Here is a 20,680-nt window from a genome sequence, read left to right on the forward strand (position 1 = left end):
AGACATCTGTACAAACACACAAACTGACATTGTGTTTTATATGGTAGATTCTAACCGTACCATTCCTTATTTTACCCTGACGTACCTGACACAACATCTATATCGAATAAGGGAAGTTTGCCAGTGCCATTTTGAATGTTGTGAGTTGTCGTGATTGATCTGGCATCTCTTCTCACGATAATTAGTAATTCTTAACGGTAGCTTCTAATTCTCAGTCTCCTTGAATGCTATTTTGAATGCTCAACTTTGAGAGAACTATCAACGCGATTTGCATTAACTCACGCATATCCCCTATTCATTCCATTTTGAAGGTATTGTGTGGTCATGGATTAGGCCTGAAGGTCTATTCATACAAATGTAGATACCCTTAATTGGATCTGCAGCCTGTACAGGATTGCATATGGGACAGCTGGCTTTAACATTTCTTTTCACAAATGTCCTGTGTCGACAAACATCTCTATAAAATAGCATCTTGGAGAAACCGAAAGGAGCCAAGAAGACGAATTATGAATCTTGATATGTTCTGCATGTGTTACTAATAAAATATTATACTTGCTAAGCCCAATGACCCTAGGATGTGCTATTTGGTTTTACCCTTATTCTTAAAACTGGGCTCCAGAAAACGTATCCTCCCCTCCTCCCATCAAAACCATATTTCTAAAAGAAACTGTTCCCCTGAGGGAAAAAAATAAAAAATCTACAGCACGTCACTCGTCACACGCAGCACGTCACAGCAGCTCACTTATACTACAGGGACAGTCGTAACAGTGTCAGACTGACTTCTTTAATTTGAGCGTCAATCTCGTTCAAGGAGCTCCCAGTTTGCATAGTTTCCAGCTTGCGTCCTGGCTTTTTGCTAAACGCCCATTTAAAGTGGGTGTTTCGTGATGTTTATATATGGGGTACAAGTATATTGGACGTTTGGGGCTTGCCATGGCAAAGTGGATTATTTTTTACTGGGTCAATGACTCTCTCACAGAAACTCTTAAGCTGCTGTGTCTGGGATTAACAAGCAGGTGGAAAAGGGTGTTTAAATCTTCCATTTGATTGGCGGTGGGCTTGGAAATGCAAAGCAACTGGTTTATGCAATCTATTTATGGGTGAGGCCACTGACCCTCAAGGCACTGGGGCCATTATTAATGGAGCCCTATGCAGCTGCACTTGTGGTGTATGGACCAAGGAGGGAATTCAAATGGCATCCATAGTCAAACTTATGTATGACCATGCATTAAAAGAATGGATTCGGTAGAGTAGCATATCAGAACTATTGTTTAGGAATTTAAAAAAAAAAGTTTATTTGCAAGTTCCAGCAGACAGAACAACTGGCTAATAACACCTCTGAGAACATTGCACATTGCACTCCGTGATGTAGTGCCCCCTGCTGACAAAGTGCCAGATAGCAGCCATACATATATATATGTATATATATATATGTATATATATATATATACTAGCAGAAGTACCCGGCATTGCCGGGCGGGGGAGGGGAGGGGGAAGAGAAGGGGAGGGGAACGGGGGGGGGGGGGAGGAGAGGAGAGGGGGGGGAAGTACCGGCATTCCGTGTATAAACGTGAGGGAGAGGAGGGGGGAGGGGGAGGGGGAAGGGGAGGGGGGGGAGGGAAGGAGAGGGGGGGAGGGGGAGGGATGGGAGAGGAGAGGGGTGGGTTGGGGGAGGGGGGAGGGGAGGGGGAGGGGGAGGGGGAGGGGGGAGGGGAGGAGAGGGGGAGGGGGGAGGGGGAAAAGGGTGGGGGAGGGGGAAAATGGAGGGGGAGGGGGAAAAGGGAGGAGGAGGGGGAAAAGGGAGGGGGAGGGGGAAAAGGGAGGGGGAGGGGGAAAAGGGAGGGGGAGGGGAGAAGGGGAGGGGGTAGGGAGGGGAGAAGGGGAGGGGGTAGGGTGGAGGGGGAGGGGAGGATGGAGGGGGGAGGGGGAAGAGGAGGGCCAGTCAACAATGACGTTGCAGTTCTCATGGTCGGAGAGCAGCACAACAATCGCGACATCGTCCTGAATCTTCGCAACAGCACGAAGCGGATTTTGGAGACTCACCGATCCTTTGACGCCCTCCAGTACCGGCGTTGCCGGGTGGGGGAAGGGAGACCCGTACATTCCCAACCCGTACATTCACCCTCTCGACTCAAGCTCACTCGGACAAAAGCCTCGCACAAATTACACCGTGAAGGCCCAATGGCCATGTCTATGCCACAAATCAAGTACGTGAGCGAGTCGGGCGCACTGAATTGAAAATATATAGAACGCTCATACTCCGTGAAAAGTGAAGCCAACTGGCGGCGGAGATGGAACATCACGTGATCGCTCTGAGCGAATCAGCGCGTTGCTCTGCCACCGGTCAGAATCCGTGTATAATATTCCTCGCTGAAAAAAAAATCTATGTGAAACATGCTACTATCTATGCTAAATCATGCTAAATCATGCTAAATAATGCTAATCATGCTAAAATCTATGCTACTTGCTGTGAGTTTATGGCGGCAAGGAACATCACGTGATCGCGTCACAAACATCATTCGTGATCACGTCATCACATGATCGTGATCGTCATCAATGAGCGCGAATGAGCGAATCAGCGCGCTGGAAATTTTCCTTCCTTACTCATGGCGTAAATAAATTTACTGCCGTAAATATGGTACATTATTAAAAAATAAATGTACTACAATATTTTTGAAAAATTTCATTGGTTGCTAGGAGACGGCAGCATGTAAAAACCGTTTGAATATTTGAAATACAGTTTGATCCAGAGGTAAGTGGTATGGTCTTGCTGGTTGGTGGACACAATATGTGTAAGGGAAATTATTTTGGTGTCCTGTATCAGGTCGTGCTAGTTGGTGAACACGGTAAATTTAAGGGAAATGATTTTCTGTCATTCTTCTGAGTGGTTGCTTCTCCTTCCCCGTATTTTTGTTCATTTTATTGTTTTTTTCCACTCTCTTGAGTTGTGGGCCTTCCTTGAGTGGTATTACATTTATCATCATCATCATTGGAATGACTGTTGTAAAGATACGGACATCAAGTCCGTATCTTGACGCAGAGAGCATCAAGCACCATCTTTTTATACCAGGCAACGGCAACGGCAACGCACTAACGCAGACCTCGCTCGGCCCCGCCCACAGCGACCTCTCTCGGCCCTGCCCATAGCTGCCTCGCTCGGCCCCGCCCACAGCGACCTCGCCCGGCCCCGCCCACAGCGACCTCGCTCGGTCCCGCCCACAGCGACCTTGCACGGTCCCTCCCACAGCGGCATCACTCCGCCCTACACGGCACTATCTATATATTATTCGTACAATGCCGGGTAATTCTGCTCGCTGAAAAAAAATCTATGTGAAACATGCTACTATCAATGCTAAATCATGCTAAATCATGCTAAATGCTAATCATGCAGAGTGTACCCAGCAAAAACGCAATCGCTTTTCACTCTGAAATACGTGCGAACGCGTAACTGAGTTAATGGCAGCAACGAACATCACGTGATCGCTCTGAGCGAATCAGCGCGCTGCTCTGCTACAGGTCAGATTCCGGTCATAATATTCCGCGCTGAGGTAAAAATATGGTAAAAAAAATTATGAAATAAATTTTTAGGTCGGCCATGTTCTTCCCAGGCTCAATGGCCATCTCTGTGCCAAATATCAAGTACGTGAGCCTCTCCGTTTAGGAGTCTATCGGTAACATTACACACACACACACACACACACACACACACACACACACACACACACACACACACACACACACACTGTGTTTTATATATATCTATATATATATATATATATATATATATATATATATATATATATATATATATATATATATATATATATATATATATACACAGACTTGGCATTTAATATGGAATTTTTTTTTTCTTGACTTGGGTTTACTTTCTGAACTCGGTATATCAATCTGGTGAGTTTCTTTTATGCTTCGGTGATTTCTTTGTTAAAAGAACCATGTCACAGATTGTCTGCCGCAGCAAGAAGTCAATAACAGGATTATATCACAGGTGGCGTGACAAAATGTACGGACAGGTACATTTGACGATTGGCTTCACAATCGGGTATATAAGGGTTGTTGCGTTCTGTATTAGTGGAAAACAACTGCTGCACGTCTACAAAAGTTATTGCCGCTTCCCCTGGAGATGGTCCGTCAACTCGACAATGCTGTTTGTCATTTAGTGGTGGCTTTACAAAATTCAGGCATGAAACAGCGTGCTATTGCTCGGCAGTATGGCATCAATCAAGGTCAGGTGTCAAAGATCCTGAAACGAAATGCTCAGAGGGGTGACCCTACTCCAATACCGAGGTCAGGACGTCCCCGCAGAACCACAAGGAGGGATGATCGCCAGCTGCACCGGTTAGTCCGCAATGGCCGTACCAAGTCAGCTAATCGGCTTAGGGCTGAGTGGCAGCAACTGACAAATGTGCCTGTATCCAGAAGGCTAGTCAACCAACGACTGGTTCAAGCAGGCTATCGTGCCAGGCGTCCCCTGAGAAAGCCACATCTGACCAGACAACACCGCCAGCACCGATTGCAGTGGGCCAGAGTGCACCGTCAATGGCAGCCAGGACACTGAAATCACGTGATCTTCAGTGACAAGTCTAGATTTCTGGTCTATAATAATAATAATAATAATAATTCATTTATTTTGTATAGCGCTTTTCCAGAAGCCCAAAGGCGCTTTGACAGAGTGGAAAACATAATGCATAACAATACATGAAAACAACAATTGCAAAAAGACAAGAATCAAGAAAACAAACAGCAGCGATATACGGCATATATATAAGACAAGAATCAAAAAGACAAGACAAGAATCAATAGGGAAATATTTAAAGCAAAAGGAGGGAGAAGGAGAAGAGATAGTCAGGGGTTAAATGCTGTGGGTTGAATGTTGAATGCAGCGTTGAACAGGTGGGTCTTTAGTGATGTTTTGAATGTGGTGAGTGAGGAGGAGTCTCTGATGGTGTGAGGTAGTGAGTTCCAGAGGGTGGGAGCAGCGATGGAGAAGGCCCTGTCCCCCCAGGATCTGAATTTGGTCCGGATGGAGGGGGTCAGGAGGTTGGTACCAGCAGAGCGGAGGTTGCGGGTGGGAGTGTGTCTGGAGAGGAGGTCAGCCAGGTAGGATGGGGCCAGGTTATGGAGGGCTTTGTATGTCAAGAGGAGGATTTTGTACTGGATTCTCTGGGGGATGGGGAGCCAGTGAAGCTTGTAAAGGACGGGGGTGATGTGGTCACGGGTCCGGGAATGAGTGAGTAGACGGGCAGCGGAGTTCTGAATGTATTGGAGTTTATTGGTGATTTTTGAGGGTGAACCATAGAGGAGGCTATTGCAGTAGTCCAGACGGGAGGTGATGAAGGCGTGGATGAGGGTTTCTGCAGCCGTGGAGGAGAGGGATGAGCGGAGACGGGCAATGTTTTTCAGGTGAAAGAAGGCTGACTTTGTGATCTGTTTAGTGTATTTGTCGAAGGAAAGGGTTTGGTCAAAGATGACGCCAAGATTCCGGATGTGAGGGGAGGTGGATACTGGGATACCGTCGATGTTGAGGGCAAAGTTATGGGTGGATTTTGTGAGCGTTTTTGGGCCAATGATGATTATTTCAGATTTATCACAGTTAAGCTTGAGGAAGTTGATTTGAAGCCAGGATTTTATTTCAGTGATGCAGTTTGTCAGGATAGAGTGGGTGTCGGTGGAGACGGACTTGGTGGAGATGAAAAGCTGGATGTCATCGGCGAAGCAGTGGAATTGGAGACCATGACGGCGGATTAAGTGACCGAGCGGGGACAGGTAAAGGATGAAGAGGAGGGGGCCAAGAACTGAACCTTGGGGGACACCTTGGGGGAGGGGAGCAGTGGGGGATTTTCAGTTATTGATGGAGATGAACTGGCATCTGTCAGAGAGGTATGATTGCATGAATGTCTATGTCTATGTATGTATGTCTATGTATGTCTATCGTCAATATGGCCGCGTCCGAGTGCGCAGACAAGTGCATGAAGCCCACAACGAAGATTGTATAGTGCCAAGAGTCCAAGCTGGAGGTGGTGGGGTGACCGTTTGGGCTGCTTTTCATGCAGGGGGCAAAACTGACCTGGTTGTTCTGAATGGAAACCTGAACCAGTTCAAGCACAGGGCCATTCTGGAAGAAACATTGCTTCCATTTGTTCGTGCAGCCTTTCGAGGAAACTTTGTCTTCCAAGATGACAATGCATGGCCTCATCATGCTCGCATGATCCAACACTTTCTTGCTGACCGTGGTGTAGAGCATATTGAGTGGCCTGCCATGTCCCCGGATATGAATCCGAGAGAGAACTTGTGGGCAGAATTAACGCGTCAAATCGACAACTTGGACCAGCAGCCTGCCTCTGTGCGTGAATTGTAGCAGGCTATTGTAACTGCATGGCAAGCGATTCCTGTCCAAACCTTGGCAAATCTCGTGAACAGCATGCCTCAACGTGCACGTGCTCTCCTGAATGCTCGTGGGGGTTACACGAAGTACTGAACTGTAATTTTACTGTCCGTAATCCCAGTCGTAATTTAACTTTTGTTTTTGTAAAAAAAAAATTTTGGCTAATGTGCAAAATAAAGAGATACTTCTGGAAAACGCACAGAAGTTTAACACAGTACTGTCCATGAATTGAGTTCGATATCAGTTTACATCACTTTCAAGGATCAATTTATTTGCTTCGAAATGTGAAATGTGGTTTTTGTTTCTTTTAAAGGTCACATTAACAAAATCTAGAATAATTTCAACATAATTCCAATGAACTTTTGGTTCTAATTCATCTCGAAAAGTAAGTTCACCCCCACAAAAAAAATATTCCATATTAAATGCCAAGTCTGTATATACATATATATATTTACCATAGAGGTTTATATTTACAAACAAAGATGGCTGTCCGTTCGTTCGTTCCATTACGCTGATTGGCTGGTGTGAGGATAGGTGCAACGTGATTGGCTCCTGGCAAGATTTAATATTGTATCGTATAGGCTTATTAACCCTTTGAGTACGGGATTTTTTTTTGATAAAAATACCCCCGGTACGGGATTAATTTGGCATTTTGGTACGAGAATGCAACCATGTACTGACAATCTATTTATAGATATAGTTGATGACGTGTAGTAACGTCATCCGTACACAAAACTTTTTCGCTTGTTGCGGCACTGGACGTCATCCGTACTCAGTGACGTCACTAGGGTTGGTGTCACCCAGTGCGGTAACTCATGGTGTCACCCCCTCCCCTCCCCCATTAGTCAGGTTCACTATTTTAACAAATATAATTTCGTTCAAAATTTTGGGAGATTAGCAAACCTATACATTTTTGGAATCATCAGAGAATGGAGAATCCGAAAATCAATGTTGGCATTTGCACAGACATAGATTTTGGATTTTCAAAATGGCCGCCATAAAATACATATTTTGTGCTATCTCGGCTTCTAGTCAACCTAGAAACTTAATTAAATATGCTAATCCTATGTTTTCTGGGTCAAGGAATCCAATAAAGGCCTCAAAATAGTGCTCAGGATTATCGAAAAGCAACAAAGGTAATTGAAAACCATTGTCTTTATATTTGTGATATAACTGTATTACATAATACATGATATTGCAAGTCCTTTGACGTTATAGGTATGGGTTTATAAAGCAAGAAAGCAGCCTTGTTCACATCAGATTGAACTATAAGTCCTATACACAGAATCTACTGGGTCTATACCGTTCAGGAATATGCTTTTACAGATCTTCATCACTGTCCTGAGTGTCATTTTCGCAAAGGTGTCTACACAAATGCCAACATTAATTTTTGGATTCTCCATGCTCTGAATATTCCAAAAAATGTATAGTTTTGCTAATCTCCAAAAATTTTGAACGAAAAAACTTCAGAACCTGACTGACCGATACATAGTGAACCTGACTACATGGACCTCCTCCCGTACCAGACCATACAGAATCCTTAGTAATGTTTTTTGTACTAACGTTACTCGTAAATCGTAATTCCCGTATATCACTGAATGTAATGGCAACAAGCATTACGCCTAGGTCCCCCGTCAGTGAAGTGATGTGAGTTGACAAAGTGGAAGACGCAAGGCGGTCATCTTGGATTTTGACGTGGCGACCCAATTTTCAATAGCGTTCTCCCTTATGCGTAGATACACCCAATCACCAGATTAGAAGTTAGTAGTTCGTTTATTTTTCAAGATATTTCGCTCACAAGGTTCAGACAAAAATATGGTGGCGGCCATCTTGGATTTTGACGTGGCGACCCAATTTTCAATAGCGTTCTTCCTTATGCCTAGATACACCCACACCCCAGATTAGAAGTTGGTACTTCGCTTATTTTTCAAGATATTCCGCTCACAAGGTTCAGACATTCAGCCTTGAGTATCTTCTCTTCTAGACTTGGTATTGACAAACTTCCCTGCTAATGTCTGCTGCTCTTCTTCTGCTCCAATCGGTTCTTCTGATCATGTGCTTGTCAAAGTGGACATCTCTCTGGCCATTCTCAGAGAGCCTCCTCAGCGTCGACGAGTCTGGCATTTCACTCAGGCCGACTGGGACGGTCTTCAAGCAGCCATCAATCGTCTGGATTGGTCTCCCATCTCCACTGCCTCTGACATCAATTCTTCCTGGGAATTCTTCCAAAGCAAACTGATCTCTCTCATGCACAGATTTATCCCATCTCGCCTTCAATTGTCTTACCCTTCCTCCCGTCCATGGTACACTGAATCTTGTGGTGAGGCAGTTGCCCTGAAACAACTTGCCTTTGCCTCTTGGAAGGCTAATCCAACTGAAGGAAATCTCAGTTCCTTCCACCAAGCTCGGAACAAGTGTGTGTCTACCCTCAGGAGTGCCAGGAAGCACTATCTCTCCTCACTCAAGAATGAACTCTCAAACCTGTCTCCTTCCTCCAAATCCTGGTGGCGTCTGGTCAAATCCGTTTCTGGTGTTTGTTCCCCGTCCATCCCCTCCCTTACCTCAAATGGCCACACAGTTGACATCGCACGTGACAAAGCCGAATGCCTCAACTCTGTGTTCGCCTCGAAATCCTTAGTCCCAAACCCATCTCTCTCTGTTCCCACCTTTCCCAGTCGAACCCAACTGCTCCTGGACTCTGTGTCCTTCTCTCCTGACAAGGTGGAGGAGTTTTTGTCAAACCTCGACTCTGATTCTGCAACTGGACCAGACGGCATCAGCCCACGGGTCCTAAAATCCTGCTCTGCCGCTCTATCTCACCCTCTCTCTGTTCTTTTCACCCTATCTTTTGCTCAAGGTCATCTGCCAGCATCCTGGAAATCAGCTAACATTACCGCTTTACACAAAAAAGGTGCAAAAACAGATCCTTGCAACTACAGACCAATCAGCCTGCTCCCAATTATCAGCAAAGTCATGGAATCCATCATTGCTTCGGATATGAAATCTTTCCTCTTCTCCAATGGCTTGATCTCTGATCATCAATTTGGTTTCAGACCAGGTCACTCCACTCTGGACATGCTGCTTCTGCTGTCTCAACAATGGATGGAGGTCCTCAATGCCAAACAGGAAATCAGAGCTGTCTCCCTTGACATATCAAGGGCCTTTGATACGGTCTGGCACCCAGCTCTGCTCACCAAACTCTCCTCCTATGGTATCCATGGAAATCTCCATGCATGGCTTGCGGACTTCCTCTCTGGTCGTAGTCAACGTGTGGCCCTGAATGGATTTCTCTCATCTCCCCTTCCTGTTCAGGCTGGAGTTCCCCAAGGAAGTGTGCTGGGCCCTGTGCTTTTTCTGGTCTTTATCAATGATCTCTCTGACTCTCTGGAAAATCCTCTCTATCTCTTTGCTGATGACTCCACTCTCTGCCGCTCCATTCCTCTTCCCTCAGATCGGCAGTCTGCAGCCTCCTCACTCTCTGAAGACCTGGACAAAATCACAGACTGGTCAAACAAGTGGAACATGTCTTTCAATCCTGCCAAATCTCACTCTCTTACTATGTCTCTCCGAAAAGATCGACTGGACAACCCTCCCATCTACTTTCTCAACAATCCTCTCCAAGAAGTTCTGTCACTCAAGCTTTTGGGTCTCACTATCTGCCATGATCTTTCTTGGGAAAACCACATTTCCAAGCTGGCCTCCAAAGCCAGTCGCCGACTGGGCATCCTCCGTCGTGCGAAGTCCTTCCTCGGCACACCTGAGCTCCTCACCACATACAAGGCTTTCATCCGCAGCTCAATGGAATACTGTTCTCCCCTATGGGCTGGTGCTCCTGCCTCACACCTGGCTTGGCTTCACGCTGTTGAATCCAAAGCTTTCAAAATCATTGGAATCTCCCGCGATGAAGCTATCTCTGAGGGCCTTTCACTCACTCACCGCAGGCAGGTAGGTGGTCTTTCTGTCTTCTACCGACTCCTCTCCGGCCTTGCTCCCCCAGCTCTCTCTGTGCTCTGTCCCCCAAATATTCCTACAGGTCGCACAAGATCTGCCAGCAACCCTCTGATGGTTAAACTGCCGAAATCTCGGCTCTCTGCTCACCTTCACTCTTTCATTCCTCTTTTCTCCCGCCTGTGGAACAAACTCCCACACTCCCTTCAATCCCTCTCCTCCCTCCAGGTCTTTAAAACAGCTGTTCACCACCATCTCTTATCTTCCCCCATCCATAACCTTGATCTTTTCTACCCCCACTAATTCACCCCAGATCCACCTTGTTTGAAATTCCAACTTATTTCCTGGAAATCCTGGCAGTGTCCATATGTTTATACCTCTCCCACCCCCCCCCCCCTTTCACATGCCTCCCCCCCTTCACATGCCTCCCCCCCTTCACATGCCTCCCCCCCAAAGCCCTCTCCCTCCCACAGATCTCTCGATGTCTCCATGTCTCTCGGTCCCTGCTCTCAAATGTTGTGTTTGTGTCCTTCCCCCTCTCTCCCCATCTTGTCTACCGCTCCCGATGTTATTTGTTTTATGTGTCTGTTTGTCTTTCTGTGTGATTAATGTTCGCTCTTTCACGAGCCTCGATCTTGTATACAAAAAAAAGACATACATGGCGGTGGCCATCTTGGATTTTGACGTGGGTTGCACCCACAAACCAAATTATAATTCAGTCCTTCGCTTACGCATGCACGTACGCACGCACACACGGATGGACGCACACACGGACGGAGGGGAAAACCATATTCCCCTTTCGCTCCGCGGTGCGACGGGGGACAATAGTAGTGACATAAACAACTAGCAAAATTAAAATTACACCTTTAAATTACAATATCATACGCACAGCCTAAATGTATTTACATTTACATCGTTTCATGTGATTAAAGTGAAAATTCGGTAAGAAAACAATAGAATTTGAAGTAAAAACGTTTAAGAACTACATCAAAATTATGTTGATTTTAACGTTTTTTTTTTTTTTTTTTTTTTTTTTTTTTTTGTATACAATATCGAGGCTCGTGAAAGAGCGAACATTAATCACATGAACACACAGAAAGACAAACCGACACATAAAACATATAACATAGGGAGCGGTAGACAAGATGGGGAGAGAGGGGGAAGGACACAAACACAACATTTGAGAGCAGGGACCGAGAGACATGGAGACATCGAGAGATCTGAGAGAGGGCGAGGGCTTTGGGGGGGGGGCGTGGGAAGGGGGCAGTGGGAGAGGTATAAAACATATGGACACTGCCAGGACTTCCAGGAAAGAAGTTGGAATTTCAAACAAGGTGGATCTGGGGTGAATTAGCGGGGGTAGAAAAGATCAAGGTTTTGGATGGGGGAAGATAAGAGATGGTGGTGAACAGCTGTTTTAAAGACCTGGAGGGAGGAGTGGGATTGAAGGGAGTGAGGGAGTTTGTTCCAGAGGCGGGAGAAAAGAGGAATGAAAGAGTGAAGGTGAGCGGAGAGCCGAGATTTCGGCAGTTTAACCATCAGAGGGTTGCTGGCAGATCTTGTGCGACCTGTAGGAATATTTGGGGGACAGAGCACAGAGAGAGCTGGGGGTGCAAGGCCGGAGAGGAGTCGGTAGAAGACAGAAAGACCACCTACCTGCCTGCGGTGAGTGAGTGAAAGGCCCTCAGAGATAGCTTCATCGCGGGAGATTCCAATAATTCTGAAAGCTTTGGTTTCAACAGCGTGAAGCCGAGCTAGGTGTGAGGCAGGAGCACCGGCCCATAGGGGAGAACAGTATTCCATTGAGCTGCGGATGAAAGCCTTGTATGTGGTGAGGAGCTCAGGTGTGCCGAGGAAGGACTTCGCACGACGGAGGATGCCCAGTCGGCGACTGGCTTTGGAGGCCAGCTTGGAAATGTGGTTTTCCCAAGAAAGATCATGGCAGATAGTGAGACCCAAAATCTTGAGCGACAGAACTTCTTGGAGAGGATTGTTGAGAAAGTAGATGGGAGGGTTGTCCAGTCGATCTTTTCGGAGAGACATAGTAAGAGTGTGAGATTTGTCAGGATTGAAAGACATGTTCCACTTGTTTGACCAGTCTGTGATTTTGTCCAGGTCTTCAGAGAGTGAGGAGGCAGCAGACTGCCGATCTGAGGGAAGAGGAATGGAGCGGCAGAGAGTGGAGTCATCAGCAAAGAGATAGAGAGGATTTTCGAGAGAGTCAGAGAGATCATTGATGAAGACCAGAAAAAGCACGGGGCCCAGAACACTGCCTTGGGGAACTCCAGCCTGAACAGGAAGAGGAGATGAGAGAAACCCATTCAGGGCCACACGTTGACGACGACTAGAGAGGAAGTCCGCCAGCCATGCGTGGAGATTTCCATGGATACCAAAGGAGGAGAGTTTGGTGAGCAGAGCGGGGTGCCAGACCGTGTCGAAGGCACGTGATATGTCGAGGGAGACAGCTCTAATTTCCTGTTTGGCATTGAGGACCTCCATCCATTGTTGAGACAGCAGAAGCAGCATGTCCAGAGTAGAGTGACCTGGTCTGAAACCAAATTGATGATCAGAGATCAAGCCATTGGAGAAGAGGAAAGATTTCATATCAGAAGCAATGATGGATTCCATGACTTTGCTGATAATTGGGAGAAGGCTGATTGGTCTGTAGTTGCTAGGATCTGTTTTTGCACCTTTTTTGTGCAAAGCGGTGATGTTGGCTGATTTCCAAGCAGATGGCAGTTGACCTTGAGCAAAAGAGAGGGTGAAGAGAACAGAGAGAGGGTGAGATAGAGCAGCAGAGCAGGATTTTAGGACCCGTGGGCTGATGCCGTCGGGTCCAGTTGCAGAATCAGAGTCGAGGGTTGACAGAAACTTTTCCACCTTGTCAGGAGGAAAGGACACGGAGTCCAGGAGCAGCAGGGTACGACTGGGTATGGTGGGTACAGAGAGGGATGTGTTTGGGACACAAGATTTAGAGGCAAACACAGAGTTGAGGCATTCAGCTTTTTCACGTGCGGAGTCAGCTGTGTAGCCGTTTGAGGAAAGGGAGGGGATGGAGGGGGAACAAACACCAGAAACGGATTTGACCAGACGCCACCAGGATTTGGAAGAGGGAGACAGATAAGAGAGTTCGGTCTTGAGAACGGAGAGATATTGTTTCCTGGCTCTCCTGAGGGTGGACACACACTTGTTTCGGGCTTTGTGAAAGGAAATGAGATTTCCTTCCGTTGTATTTGCTTTCCAGGAGACGAAGGCAAGTTGTTTCTGGGCAACAGCCTCACCACAAGATTCCGTGTACCATGGACGGGAGGAAGGGTATGACAACTGAAGACGAGATGGGATAAATCTGTGCATGAGAGAGAGCAATTTACTTTGGAAGAATTCCCAGGATGAGTTGATGTCAGAGGTGGTAGAGATGGGAGACCAGTCCAGATGATTGATGGCTGCTTGAAGACCGTGCCAGTTGGCCTGAGTGAAATGCCAGACTCGTCGACGCTGAGCAGGCTCCCTGAGGATGGTCAGAGAGATGTCCACTTTAACAAGGACATGATCAGATGATCCGATCGGAGCAGAAGAAGAGCAGCAGACATTTTCAGGGAAGTTAGTCATAACCAAGTCCAGAAGAGAAGATGTTCCGTTGACTGAGATCCGGGTCGGGAAATTGACAGATTGTGTCAGTCCCAGTGAGTCGCAGAAGTCCTTTGCTGAGGAGCCATGGCTGGTGAGAGAGGTACCCACACCCAGCCAACTGGCATGATGACAGTTGAAATCACCACATATGAGGAAGAGAGAGTTGGGATGAGTAGATAGAAGTTGGTCCATATCATCAGACAGCGAGATGTAGATGGAGTCATCACTGTTTGGTGGACGGTACAACACACATATGAACAAGAGGTGGGAGCGAAGGGGAAGCCGTAGCCAGAGGTATTCCTGGGGGTGAGGTGGAGAGAGTGCAGTGCAGGGCGAGTGAGGAAGAGAGTTTTTGATAAAGATAGCAACCCCGCCTCCAGGACGAGGCTCAGGTCTATCATACCGGAGGAGGGAGTAGCCCGGGAGAGATACTATGGAATCAGAGACATCATAAAGGAGGAAAGTTTCTGTTAAGCAGATCACGTCTGGTTTGACAGAAGCAACCTGTATGGAGAGATCAGTTAAGTTTGAACGAAGGCCCCGGATGTTTGAGGTCCATACCGTTAATGAAGAGGAAGGGGGAGCATCAGATACAGAACAGGGGGGAGGAGGGGGAGGGTAAGATGTGGAAGAGGTGGAAGAGGTAGGGAGAGCTGTTGAAGGTGTGTCAGAGATTTCAGAATAGCTCGGAGAAAGGGAAGGATGGGGCGGACAAAAGGTTTGATGGTGATTGGGTGAGCCACAATGAGGTGTTATTTGAGGAGGGGAAAAAAAAGAGGCAGAAGGTTGGGGGAGATGGAGGTGAGAGTTTGAAGGGGGAAGAAGCGGGGAGGACGCTTTGAGGAGGGGGAGTGAGCGGGGGGAAATTGAGAAGCAATGAGGGTGGGGAGATTAGAAGGGGAGGGGTGAGGGGGGAGTTTGGGAGGGAAGGGACAAGGGGAGGGATTTGAAAGGGATGGGATATGGGGGAGATTTGGAGGGGAGGGGTGAGGCAGGAGTCTAGGAGGGGAGGGGCGAGGGGGCGTCTTGGCGGGGAGGGGTGAGGGAGTAGTTTAGGAGGGAGGGGGCAAGGGGGGAGATTTGAAAGGGATGGGTGATGGGGAAGATTTGGAGGGGAGGGGTGATGGGGAAGATTTGGAGGGGAGGGGTTATGGGGAAGATTTGGAGGGGAGGGGTGAGATTGGATTTTTGAAAGTGTACGATTTATGGGAAACGAACATTTATTGCAAAATGAGTTTCTTGTGACCTTCGAGTTAAAAATACGTTTAAGGACGCTGGATGGAGGATGGAGTGCAGGAGAGTTTAGGGAATGTAGAACAAAGGCACTATAGGAGATGGATATTTTTTTTGGGATGAATTGATTTGGTGAGCAAGTCGAAAGCAGCCTTTTAAAGAAGAAGAAGAAAAAGGTGTTATAAAATATGACGGAATACATAACTTGAGGGGAAAGTGTAAACATTGAAGGTTAATGAGTGAAAACTATCTGGGGAAATGGGGGAGAAACACGTGGTCGAAGAACGAACGAACGAATGAGCATGAATAAACGAATGAGAACAGAGAAGGAAATGTTTTTTTTTTTTTTTTTTTTTTTTTTATGAGTTGAGATTTACACAAGGAAGTAGGCTATGGGTGAAAAGACTGGGAATACAGAGAACGAAAGTTATTGGATCACAAACGACGGACCACTGAGAGAAAAACAAAGCCTCAAGGTTGTACAGTGCACACTGTACAAGGCCTTGCTCGCGACACGGCAAACAGACGATCAATTTATGAAAGATAAACACCGAGAAACAACCAAAGTTGCACACAATAACTTCACACACCGAAAGATAAATACAGTTTCGACAAAATACAATTGTGAACAGACTTAACTTCGAAAAACGTGGAGACCGTGTGGAGCTTCGAAAATCCCTGCCGCCGTCTCCAAGATCTCGCGAGATCTCCAAACTCTTAAACTCTTAAACTTTATTGTTACATGAGATACATTAATGGATTAGGTTTGCATAATCAATAACGGCCCAAATAATGTAGAACTTGTAGACAAATGCATATGGAAATATACTCATAAATGAAACAATACCATAAAAATAAACAGGAACAAATACACAAGCATTTCAGCACTTGGTGAACATCTCGACTAATTCAGAACTTTCCTTTCCTGGCCTTCAAAGCTGCGAACTTGTGAATCACTTCATCGAAATCAATGCCTTTCGCCAACTCACTTACAATATTGATAATATCGCAAGATCGGAAAGCCTTGACACTGCAAAAAATTGGTCCGCACCCCCCACCCCCTCTGATAGTGTCACCCGGTGCGGTCCGCACCCCCCACAACCCCTTAGTGACGCCAGTGTCCGTACTCAAAGGGTTAAAAGCTGATATTCAAAATCTGATTCCTTATTTCATGATCGGAGCTATTGGCCTAAATAAGTGTCGAAAAGTCGAGCGAAATCGGAACAAAATTGGGAAAAAGCAATTTTTAAAATTAAATAATCAAATAATATGCTCTGTGAGACGTGAGGTATAGGAGGAGATATTGTGTATACAGTCGTGAGGTTTTTTGTTTTGTTGCACTGCAAACCAAAGAAATACATATGTGGATACCAATTTTTTTTTTTTTTTCTTTTTTTTGTATACAAGATCGAGGCTCGTGAAAGAGCGAACATTAGTCACACAGAAAGACAAACCGACACATAAAACATATAACATCGGGAGCGGTAGACAAGATGGGGAGAGAGGGGGAAGGACACAAACACAACATTTGAGAGCAGGGACCGAGAGACATGGAGACATCGAGAGATCTGAGAGAGGGCGAGGGCTTTGGAGGGGGGGGGGGGGGGCATGGGAAGGGGGCGGTGGGAGAGGTATAAAACATATGGACACTGCCAGGACTTCCAGGAAAGAAGTTGGAATTTCAAACAAGGTGGATCTGGGGTGAATTAGCGGGGGTAGAAAAGATCAAGGTTTTGGGGAAGATAAGAGATGGTGGTGAACAGCTGTTTTAAAGACCTGGAGGGAGGAGTGGGATTGAAGGGAGTGAGGGAGTTTGTTCCAGAGGCGGGAGAAAAGAGGAATGAAAGAGTGAAGGTGAGCAGAGAGCCGAGATTTCGGCAGTTTAACCATCAGAGGGTTGCTGGCAGATCTTGTGCGACCTGTAGGAATATTTGGGGGACAGAGCACAGAGAGAGCTGGGGGTGCAAGGCCGGAGAGGAGTCGGTAGAAGACAAATTGTACATTTCATTTCCATTTCCATTTCATTTCCATTTCCAAATTTCATTTCCATTTCCAAATTGTACATATAATCCACCTCTTTTAATTTCAACAATTTTCTGGAAGAAATGGTGCATTATTTGAAAAAAGTACATGGGTGCCAATATTTTTGGCCGTGACTGTATACACAATATCTCCTCCTATAGTTGTCCGTTCTTTGATGATTGATGTGCTATTCATTATACGAAACCATTGTGCTCTTATATTTTATAAATCGGTTTCAAAATGACACAAGGAACAGCACAAACTCTAGTCATACCTGTAAAGGCCTCATTGACTGGTGCAAGTAACGTGTATGATCCTTTCGGTTTGAAGGATGCTTGTAAATTCACGTTCCTGAACATGGATGTAAACTTCTTGAGGTGGGGTGTCTCTGCTAGCTCGAGGACAGTTTTAGCTGTGGGGAGATATGATGTCAGAATATATCACAGGACAAGCTTTTTCAATCACCTCAAGAACACGTAGTGATATCAGTATTTTGTTATTGTTGGAGGAGGCTTTGTTCTTAAATATTTTGCAAAAAAACGAGCAGCCTCTTGTATTTCTCTCGTATTGTACATATAATCCACCTCTTTTAAATTGCTTGATTGTATCACAATCATAATCATCAACATCATCATCTGTCCACTGCTGGACCCAAGCCTCAGCATATTGATGACATGTTGCTCTGCCTCTTGCTTTGTTGTTCCAAGTGACTCTTCCCCAATATTTGTTACTCCCGCCAGGGAGTAATGCATTCGATCGTGTCCGTCCGTGTGTGTGTTCGTGTGTTTGTGAACAAGATATCTGGAAAAGTTCTGAACGGATTTGGATGAAAGTTGGTGGGATGATTGCCCTTGGGATAAGGAAGAATTGATTAGTTTTTGGTGAAGCTCAGGATATTATTCCAGATCCAGGAATTTTTGAAGGATTTTTTACCATTGGAAGATAGGGCTCAGCAGCGGCCACCCACGGCGGGAGTATGCGCTCGACTGAGTGGCATTCTTTGTTTATTTATTTATTTATTTAATTATTTATTTCATCCCTCCATGTTATATGTGGACTTACCCTGTTCCAGTTGCCATTCATATGTCCCCAAGTTGTTAATATTGTTGTCTACCTGTTATCTGGCCTTCTGTTAATGTGTCCTGCCCATTTCCATTTCCAAAGTTTGATTATATATTTCTAAGATATCCTGAGTTTTGGTTTGTTCTCTGACTCATTTATTTGTCTTTCTATCCTTGTATGTAATACCTAACATATTACGTTCCATATTGTGTTGTGCTGCTGTTTAACTTTTCTCTATATTTGTTGTTCAGGTCCAGGTCTCTGCCCCATCGATGATAGTTGGAACTAGAACGGCACTCAGTGGAGAGCATACCTCCGCCTGGTTGGCCATATCATTCAATGGTGAAGAATCACTTTAAAATTATACTAGCTGGACCCGGATCCGGATCTTCACCAAAATTGAATCAATTCTTCCTTGTCACACACACACTACCGTACATTTCCAACAAGTTTCGTCCAAATCCATCCATAACTTTTTGAGTTATCCTGCTATGTATCGTTTTGGCCCTATCTCCCAATGGTGAAGAATCACTTGAAAAATTCTAGTAGCCGGATCCGAATCCGGATCTTCACCAAAATCTAATCATTTCATCCGTGTCACATACAGTACCTCTCTGCCAAATTTAGACCGAATCCGTCCACAACGTTTTGAGATATTTTGTTCACAAACAGATAAACAAATGGACAAACAAACAAACAGACAGACAGACAGGGGTGAAAACATAACCTCCATCCACCTTTGGTGGCGGAGGTAATAATACACTGATTGAAAACTTTCCTTTTCAGACATATTGGGAAGCTACCTCTCATGATGTTATAATGTTACTGAGTTTTCCATATTGCCTCCATCCATGTTTGATTATTTTCTTTATTTCTCATTTTGATGTTAATCTTACCACTTCCTTTGTGCAGCGTCACTGTGGTTGTGCAGCTGTGTAAATATATTTTGGTAGTTCAATGCATTTCCTTTCTACTCCTTGTTGGTGTAATGCATCCAGCACCGACTGTGTTTCTACAGGGTCGAATGCCTTCTCATCGTCTCCAAATACCAGGCAAAGAGTGTTTCCTTCAGTTGATTGATGGTGTGTGTATGTGGTCAATGGCTCTTAAAACCCACTTTGAAATTGCTCGATTGTATACTCAACTAAAATGCTAGAAACTTGCATGTTACGTGGAACTAGCCATAGTTTGGTTGCGGTAAGAATAGAATGGACCGTGTCTCCACGTCGGCTAAATTACTCTTGTAACCGTGAAAATGTCAGAGCAAGTTGTCTTGTAAAGTGTGCACTGAGGAGGCTGTGACTGCTCACTTAGACAGTATAGATTGGGTTTGTTGTGTAAAACTTGTTTTTTCAAGTGATGCTGGGTGAGGACTTGGGCATTTTAACAAAGGCTCACAAAGAAAGTGCTTCATGCACTTAATGGAACATTACAGAGTGTTTTGCCAGTGTCCCGCAAGCCATGGTGGTGAGGTCAGCTGCGGAGCCTTGGAGAGGGGGTGGAAGACTTATTGGGCGTGACGGGCTGGAAGATAGCACGCCCATAGCCGTGGGAGGCCAATAAGAGGGACCTGCCCTACTGTGCATGAGGCGGTCCCAAAAGTTTACGAGAGCTGTAGCCGTGCTGGGTGCAGCAGTTGGAATTGGGGCTAGACCGTTCGAGAGGTTGCATCCCTCTCCATCGCCATACATGTTCTCACCACTATCCTCCAGCCTTGTGCCACATCCACCCTGGACAACACCATCCTTGTGCCTCATCAGCCCTGTGCAACACCAGCCTGCACAGACCTGCCTGTGCCTTGCTCAAGCCCTTGCTCCTTCCCTGTTGCTGAGCAAGGCCTGGTATTTGTATTTGGCACCATATTGGGTTACCTCTTTTCATTGTATCTTAGTGCGTGTGCCTCCTTACTCATTTGTCCTTTGAGCACCTGGTCTGAAAGACACACGTAATAGGGTCTTGTTTACTTATTGTCGTGTATTGTCTCCCCCGTATCCCTGTTTATTAAAATAAACACCATTTTAACAATAAACGACGTTTTCCTGCTTATTGCCTACCACCCGTTGTGCCGCCAAGTTTGGCCTCAGATTGGAGCGATCCTTAGGGTTTTGTAAATGGTAAAGAACAATTAATTTAACGCAGTGTGAATTTGATAAGCTCAGCAATCTTCAGTAACAGCAAAAGCCCCTGGCACGACAGGAGACGTTAGTCAGACCCGTCGACATGAGAACAAAATTCATGAATCAACCACTTTTAAATTGCTTGATTGAAAACCCAACTGAAATGCTCGAAAGTTGACTGTCGAGATAAAAGGTCACTCAAGAACCCCAAGCCTGGAATGGTGTTTTGTGATTACCTCTTTGACCAAACAGAATAATTAAT

General features: G+C 45.7%; 1 protein-coding gene across 1 annotated transcript in view; it reads right to left on the reverse strand.

The window, feature by feature from the left end:
• Nucleotides 1-20,680, reverse strand: part of LOC137437636 (transforming growth factor-beta-induced protein ig-h3) — a 140,903-nt gene that overhangs the window by 36,991 nt on the left and 83,232 nt on the right. The window contains exon 9 of the mRNA XM_068132112.2: nt 17,514-17,651. Within this exon, the coding sequence (XP_067988213.1) occupies nt 17,514-17,651 (138 nt within the window). The remainder of the gene's footprint in view (nt 1-17,513; nt 17,652-20,680) is intronic.

The sequence above is a fragment of the Myxine glutinosa genome, chromosome 12 (genome assembly GCF_964187855.1).
Source record: "Myxine glutinosa chromosome 12, kmMyxGlut1.1, whole genome shotgun sequence".
In the NCBI taxonomy this organism is placed as follows: Eukaryota; Metazoa; Chordata; class Myxini; order Myxiniformes; family Myxinidae; genus Myxine; species Myxine glutinosa.